This window comes from Bison bison, unplaced genomic scaffold (assembly GCF_000754665.1).
Source record: "Bison bison bison isolate TAMUID 2011002044 unplaced genomic scaffold, Bison_UMD1.0 scf7180017864270, whole genome shotgun sequence".
NCBI classification, from domain to species: domain Eukaryota; kingdom Metazoa; phylum Chordata; class Mammalia; order Artiodactyla; family Bovidae; genus Bison; species Bison bison.
The window spans coordinates 1,741,137-1,749,511 of record NW_011494842.1 but is presented as its reverse complement, the minus strand read 5'-3'; the positions used below and the strand labels follow the sequence as shown (position 1 = coordinate 1,749,511).

General features: G+C 41.4%; 1 protein-coding gene across 7 annotated transcripts in view; it reads right to left on the bottom strand.

Annotated features, from left to right (window-relative positions):
- The window catches only part of DST (dystonin), a 387,754-nt gene that overhangs the window by 98,636 nt on the left and 280,743 nt on the right, over positions 1-8,375 (bottom strand). For all 7 annotated transcript variants that reach the window (XM_010848528.1, XM_010848529.1, XM_010848533.1 and 4 more), the window contains 2 exons: positions 7,645-7,768; positions 1,195-1,403 (listed from right to left, as the gene is read on the bottom strand). In XM_010848528.1, coding sequence (XP_010846830.1) covers positions 1,195-1,403; positions 7,645-7,768 — 333 coding nt within the window. The remainder of the gene's footprint in view (positions 1-1,194; positions 1,404-7,644; positions 7,769-8,375) is intronic.

The following is an 8,375-nucleotide window of genomic DNA, read 5'->3' as shown; positions in this document are numbered from 1 at the left end:
CGGCTGCCCTGGAGACGCGGCAGGTGGCTGCCACTCTGCGACCCCAGGATCTCCTGCAGCCCAGGGATTAGCCACGCTGCTGGGTTTCTGAAGGCCAGACAAGACTGATCTGATTAACTCCTGGGCAGCGGGCTGAAGCCGGGCAAACAAACAGGGCCCAGCGTGTGAGACGCCTTCTGCCATGAGCAACGATCAGGAAAGGTACAAGCAGCCCCTCTCTGCTCCTTCGCACACGTGACTGTGCAGGCACTACTTTGCATGCTGCTGTACTCAGGAAACATCTCTTTATGCCTTAAATTCATCTTAAATCTACCCATCTTTGGAGCTCATTACACTTTTTTCAATATAATTTTTAACTGAGATATAACTGACATATATAACATTATGTTACAATAATGTTAAACAGTAAGTCAGTTTCAGCTGGACAACATAATGGGGCTCCCCCAATGCCCCAGCAGGTAAAGAATCCGCCTGCAGTGCAGGAGTCACAGGAGATGTGGGTTCAATCGCTAGGTCAGGAAGATCCCCTGGAGAAGGAAATGGCAACCCAGTATTCTTGCCTGAAAACTCCCACAAACAGAGAAGCCTGGCGGGCTCCAATTCAATGGGTCTCAAAGAGTCAGATAGGACTGAGCAACTGAGTTCACATGCGCATATAACATGAACATTCGATAGTTGGAAATATTGCTAAATGATCACTATAATAAGTCTAGGTAACGTCCATCACCACACCTAGTTACAATTTTTTTTCTTGTGATAAAAACTTTTAAGATCTACCCGCTTAGTAACTTTCCTACAATTATTTTGAATATACCCAATATCAAGTGCTATTTTAGCCAGAGAACCCAACAGTACACAGGTTCAAGTTCCCAGGAAAAATAAGTCTGTTTTTCCCTAAAGAAAATTAGAGGGTTGTGCTTTCTGCCATCTAGAATGAGGCTTACAACTCAAGACTGTATGTTGAGGAGGATATATAAAAGAGCAGATAATGTTACAGTAACACTTTATATATAGATTTTATGTCTGCACATGGGAAAATCCAGGATATATGAATTTTAGGGATGAAAATGTGTAGCGAGGATGAGTGAAATGCTTTGAGACAGGCAGAGCATGAAAGCATCCACACTTTTTAAATAACCTGAGATACTGTTTTTCCCCCACTGAATAGTGGTCTACTTGTTTGAAGTCACTTACGATGCTTTTACTGATGACATCCTGCAGAGCGGTGGAACTCAAGGGCAGCTGGCCTGGCTCCTGCAGGCAGCGCTCCACCCCCTCCATCCAGAGCAGCATCTCGTCCAGGCCGTCTTGCACGCTCAGCGAGCGGGTCAGCGTCATCTGCAGCTTCTCGTTCCGCTCACTCACAGACGCAGACAGGTCATCATACCTCCCGACAATGTCATCTAGTCCAAAAGAATCAGGGAACGTCAACCACTAAGAGCTCTCTGCCCCATTCCTTTCCAGAATATGCTAAGGAGATTCACAAAATTCCCACACTACAACTGGAAGAAGAAGAAAAGATTTAAGTGGCAAATTCATATTTGCACCATCAGAGCACCACCAAAACCTGAAAACAGAAAGCAAAGATCCCAGTGGAAAATAAAAAGCCGGGGATTTTTGACTAGTGTATACGTGTGTACATCATCTGGATTGGAAAAGAGATCTGGGGATGTGTAAACATTTGAACTGTCCCAGAGAAATGAACGAGTTCCAGATAGCCAATCTTTGGAGTACATGGTGGTTTCTCAATGTGACATTTCATATTAGCCACACTTCATAACTACGTGGGGGGAGGCGACAGCTGCACAGAGCCAATTCCAAGGGAAAACACACACTTCCAAGGATTTATTCAGAATTCACCTTTACACATAAAAAGTATTTCAATCTCTGTCTCTCTTGCTGTCTCTCATACACACACATACACATTTAGGTTCTGTCATCCTTTGCATCCTAAGCAAAGGATTCAAACACATAGAAGGTGGCAAAAGCAAATGTTAATAGAAAACAGACAATGAAAATCCACATTAAATGAAGGCGGTTGAGATTACGCTTCTAAGGTTAACACTGAATTTCTCTGATAAATTTAATAGCAGACAAAAAGGGAAGGAAAAACACAAACAGGCTGACCTATCAGATGAGATCAGTTTCCATTCTGAAGACTTAAGACGCTTAAAAAAAAATTTCTGGCTAGTTTTCATTCATATATAAAGCTCTACATTTTAACATCCTATATTCTATGTTGCAGACCAATGAGAAATTCAAAGAACAATGGTTTTTACTGTATTCCCCTCTCCTTTCCTCCCCACAACCCGTCTCTCTGGAAAACAATCATCAATTATCACTTACTGTCCAAGAATCTGAAAAAAATTGTAATGATTTCTGAATGCCATCATCTATACACTATGACCTTATATTCTTATGTTTGGCCCACAGAACATATTCCATATAATTTTTGTTTGTTCTAACACTACATCATGAGAAAACAGTTTGACAAGTTTTCACCTGACTGAGAGGTCAAGCTGGGATGAATTAGAGAGTCAGTCATGCTCCTTTTATGAAAACACTAAGAAGGCCCTGGGAAGGGGGTGGGGAGGGCACAGCAGGTTCAAGTTCACGATTCTGTGAAGTCACAGAGCAGGCCACCCAAACTGCAGGCCACAACTGGCAGGTGGGCCATTTCTCACGTGGGCAGCTTCCCCAGGGCAACATCCTGTCTGTTTAGCCATGGTAAGTGATTTCCCAAGTAAGGTCACTATTTTAATAAACTTAGCACACACAACACTGTAAATCAACTATACGACAATTAAAAATTTTTTTTAATCAATGCGTGGTTTACTTTTGGACTTAGTAATAAAATATCACTAAATTCTTAATTTTAGTAACTAAAAATTATGCTAGAAAAACATACAAACAAAATTTACTTTTAGAATGTTACTTTTTAAAGTGGTTGGTTCTCTTAGAAGTCAACTAGATCTTAGAGAAACTCCTCTATATCTTAAATATACTTTCACATATTCCTAGAAAACTATGCCAGAGCGAGAAGTTTTACTCTTAAAACAATGTAACATATGTTAAATAATGTAACACATATTTTTAAACAAATGCAAGTGAATTGTGTACACTTAACAATCAGAGAAGGCAATGGCACCCCACTCCAGTACTCTTGCCTGGAAAATACCATGGACGGAGGAGCCTGGTAGGCTGCAGTCCATGGGGTCGCTGAGAGTCAGACACGACTGAGCGACTTCACTTTCACACTTTGGAGAAGGAAGTGGCAACCCACTCCAGTGTTCCTGCCTGGAGAATCCCATGGATGGGGGAGCCTGGTGGGCTGCCGTCAATGGGGTCACACAGAGTCGGACACGACTGAAGCGACGTAGCAGCAACAATGGGGAAAATGTCCAAGTACTTCTTCAAGTCACAGAATTACACATAATAAGAGTCTTTTTTCTCCCCCAAGTCCCTGTACCCAAGTCCTCTCAGCAGTGGTTACCAGTGTAACCAGTGCCTGGGACAGAGGAGCAACATGTTGTAACGTCCACTCATATTTTGATCTTATACTTTAACATATTACATTTTTTGTGTCGTATAATCATAATGTACATGTTAAGATAGTAACATCTGAAATTTATAAATACACATGCATCTCTGAGTATCTATATACAGATGCTGAAAAGTACAGGACAAAATGTGTGATCAGGAGATTGTGACTGTCTCTCGAGAACAAACTGGTGGCAGCCAAGGGAGTGGGGGTCGGGGAGGATGGAGTCGGGGGCGGTTAGCACATGTAAGCTTTTGTACACAGGATGGATAAACAACACGGTCCTGCTGCATGGCACAGGGAACTGTGCTCAATGTCCTGTGATAAACCACAAAGGAAAAGAACATTATACAAGAATGCATATACAGGTACAACCGGACCACTGCTGTACAGCAGAAATCAATACAAGGCTGCAATTCAACTATACTGCAATTTAAAAAGCTGATAAAGAAACTGCACTACATCATTGCTTAAATCCGTGAAATTAATACTGTAGCAGAAAAAGTATAAAATTTCATATATTTCTTTTACATTTTCTTCAAACAATGCAGTCGTTATGGTCATTATTACTGATATTTTGCCTCCAGGGTTCCTGCTTCTTTCAATACAAAATCATAAATAAGATGAAACATTTTTTCTTGTAAGTTAGAAGAAGCATACTGTATACAGCTGGAAATAAATCATCCGAAAAAAACATTTTTGTAAAAAGATTCTGACTGCCTGTAAAAACAAAAAAGGTGTGTCTTCTACAGAGTGGTTTATTTTTTAAATTCATTTTTATTGGAGTATAGTTAATTTACAATGTTGTGTTACTTTCTGCAGTACAGCAAAGTATATCAGTTATCCATCCATATACGTACATATATATATATATATCATCCTTCTCTTTACCTAAAGTTTCAGTTCAGATTTTAATGCCAGCTCTGTTGTGGTGAAAGGTCTGTTAATCATTTGCTGTGTTAGGATTTTTATTTCACATCAGTTCAGTCACTCAGTCGTGTCTGATACTTTGCGGCCCCATGGACTGAAATGTGCCAGGCCTCCCTGTCCATCACCAACTCCCGGAGCTTGCTCAAACTCATGTCCATTGAGTCAGTGATGCCATCCAACCATCTCATCCTCTGTCATCCCCTTCTCCTCCTGCCTTCAGTCATTCCCAGCATCAGGGTCTTTTCTAATGAGTCAGTTCTTCACATCAGGTGACCAAAGTTTTGGAGCTTCGGCTTCAGCATCAGTCCTTCCAATGAATATTCAGGACTAATTTCCTTTAGGATTGACTGGTTTGATCTCTTTGCAGCCCAAGGGACTCTTAAGAGTCTTCTCCAACACCAGAGTTTAAAAGCATCAATTCTTTGGCGCTCAGCTTTCTTTATGGTCCAACTCTCACATCCATACATGACCACTGGGAAAACCATAGCTTCGACTAGACTGACCTTTGCTGGCAAAGTACTGTCTCTGCTTTTGAATATGCTGTCCAGGTTGGTCATAGCTTTTCCTCCCAGGAGCAAGCATCTTTTAGTTTTATGGCTGCAGTCACCATGTGCAGTGATTTTGGAGCCCCCCAAAATAAAGTCTGTCACTGTTTCCATTGTTTTCCCATCTATTTGCCATGAAGTGATAGGACCAGATGCCATGGTCTTCGTTTTCTGAATGTTGAGTTTTAAGCCAACTTTTTCACTCTCCTCTTTCACTTTCATCAAGAGGCTCTTTAGTTCTTCACTTTCTGCCATAAGGGTGGTGTCATCTGCATATCTGAGGTTACTGATATTTCTCCCTGCAATCTTGATTCCAGCTTGTGCTTCATCCAGCCCAGTGTTTCTCATGATGTACTCTGCATATAAGTTAAATAAGCAGGGTGACAATATACAGACTCGACGTACTCCTTTTCCTATCTGGAACCAGTCTGTTGTTCCATGTCCAGTTCTAACTGTTGCTTCTTGACCTGCATACAGATTTCTCAGGAGGCAGGTCAAGTGTCTGGTATTCCCATCTCTTGAAGAATTTTCCACAGTGTGTTGTGATCCACACAGTCAAAGGCTTTGGTGTAGTCAATAAAGCAAAAGTAGATGTTTTTCTGAAATTCTCTTGCTTTTTCTATGATCCAAAGGATGTTGGCAATTTGATCTCTGGTTCCTCTGTCTTTTCTAAATCCACCTTGAACACCAAGAAATTTTCACACCAAGAAATACTTAATAATGTCAAACAACACATTAAATACAGGAAAAGCAGCAAAGTCAAAACAAAAAATACAGTAGGACAATAAGTGACCTTAACTGATAATCCACTGGGCATTTAAACTAAACACTGTGAGTAGATACCAAGGGTAACGTAACAGCTCTGTTCTCAAGAAAGTCACCATCTAATGTGAGAGGATGCACAAGCATGACTGTAACTGAACAGATTCCAGGATCACGAAAGAGCCCAGGAGAGGAGAAGCGGGGACATTTCAACCTCTTATCACCGAGCTCCTACCCTGACAAGACTTCTCAAGCTTCTGCTCCTGGCCACAGGTTGAAAGTCTAGCCCAGCCCAATCCCAACAACCAAAAGAATCTTGCTCGGGTCTACTTTCCCTGATCATTGCACATTATTTCTTTTTTAATCAACTAAAATATAAAATAGAATTTTTAAAAAAACCTAAATGTAAGGCTGGATACAATAAAACTCTAAGAAGAAAACACACGCAGAGCCTGTGAAATAAATCGCAGCAGTGTCTTTTTGGATCCACGGCCTACAGTAACGGAGACAAAAACAAAAATAAACAACTGGGACCTAATTAAACTTAAAAGCTTTTGCACAGCAAAGGAAACCATAAACACAACGAAAAGACAACCCACAGAATGGGATGAAATATTTGCAAATGAAGCAACTGACAAGGGGGTCATCTCTAAAATATACAGTTTATGCAGCTGAATATCAGGAAAACTAGCAACTCCATCAAAAAATGGGCAGATCTAAATAGACATTCCCCTAAAGAAGACATACAGATGGCCAACAATCACATGAGAAGATGCTCAACATCACTAATTATTAGAGAAATATAAATCAAAACCACAATGAAGTATCACCTCACACTGGTCAGAATGGCCATCACCAAAAAGTCCACAAACAATAAAACACTGGCAAGGGTGTGGAGAAAAGGAAACCCTCAAACACTGTTGGTGCAAATATAATTTGGTACAGTCACTGGGGAGAATAGTTCCTCACAAAAACCAAAAATAGAGTTACCGTATGATCCAGCAATCCCATTCCTGAGTATATATCCAGAGAAAACCATAATTCGAAAAGATGCATGCACCCCAATGTGCAGAGCAGGACTACTTACGTTAGCCAAGACATGGAGACAACCTAAACGTCCATTGACAGATGAACGGATAAAGAAGATGTAGCATCAATACATCTATACAGTGGAGGATTACCCAGCCATAAAAAGAACAGGGTAATGCCATCTGCACCAACACGGATGGACCCAGAGATTATCATAGTGAGCGAAGTCAGACACAGAGTGACAAATACACGATGTCATTTATATGTGGAATCTAAAAATACTGATACAAATGAACTTATTCACAAAACAGAAACAGACTCAGACATACAACACAAATGTTACTAAACGGAAAATGCTGGGGGTTGGAATAAACTAGGAGTTTGGGATCAAGAAAGTACACACTGCCGGCAGGAAGTACATAGTCACATGGACCTACTGTACAGCCCTGGGAACTCTACTCAGTATTTTCTAATAACTAACCTATGAGAAAAGAATTTGAAAAAGAGTATAGATACATGTATGACTGAATCATTTTGCTCTACCCCTTAAACTAACAAAATACTGTTCATCAACTATAACATAAAAGTTTTTAAAAAGTTTTGCTATATTGTCTAAATTAAAACTTAAGGATGTTCTTTGCAAACCACATGACCAGTCCCCACTCCCAAGACGCTAAGACGCCTGCCACAGAGGGCAGGTCTTCGCTCAGACTGGGAGGAGCCGTTCCAGAGAGAAAGTGACGGGAACGTGCTAGCCAGCGATGCCCCCGTGTCTATTAGGAGACCTTCGTTTAGAACACACCCACGAGACCAGACGCAGGGACACTGCACACTTACCCAGCGTTTTCTGGATGTCACTCTTGGCGGGAAGGAGAGATGCCCTGGAGTCTAACAACACTTCAGCTGTTTTCTTCAGTTTCTCTACAGCCACTTGCTGACTTGATATCTGTCCCTGCAGAGCCTGGAGAATCAAATGCCTCAATTATACTCAGTAGGACTGAATAACAGATTTGCAGCATGAAAAAAAGGTGCACGGTAAGACAAAGCGAAATCGGACAGAGATTTGCCATTAGCAGAAACTGACACCAGAATTCTGAGAATCAGGCCAATTATAAAGCGGCACTAGGAACCACCAGCCACTTAGGATCACCCAGATTCACTCCCGGAATAAACGCTCAGCATCTGCGCACGATAAACAGCCTCATTCCCCATCCTCAGACACTCCACCCCCAGCCCAAGTTCCCCACAACCTCCAGAAAACAAAGACAGATGAGAGACAAACAAGCAACAAAAAACCTTTGGGGCCATTTCAGACTCCAGGTAAGGAGACAGTTACGGATTCTCAGCACATCCTGACTCAATTCTGAGTCATATTCATTTCCATCAACGAAACAGAAGTTATTTAACATCTAACCAATTTCAAAAAAGCTTGAAATTTTTATGAAAAATACAAAGACCACACAGACACAAAGCTTAGCCACAGGGTCTTCTGGTCTAAGGCAGGAAGTGGTGACTGCTAAAGATGAGTAAGAAAAGCTGAGCGGGGAGGACTCCTCCGTGGGGTGGGC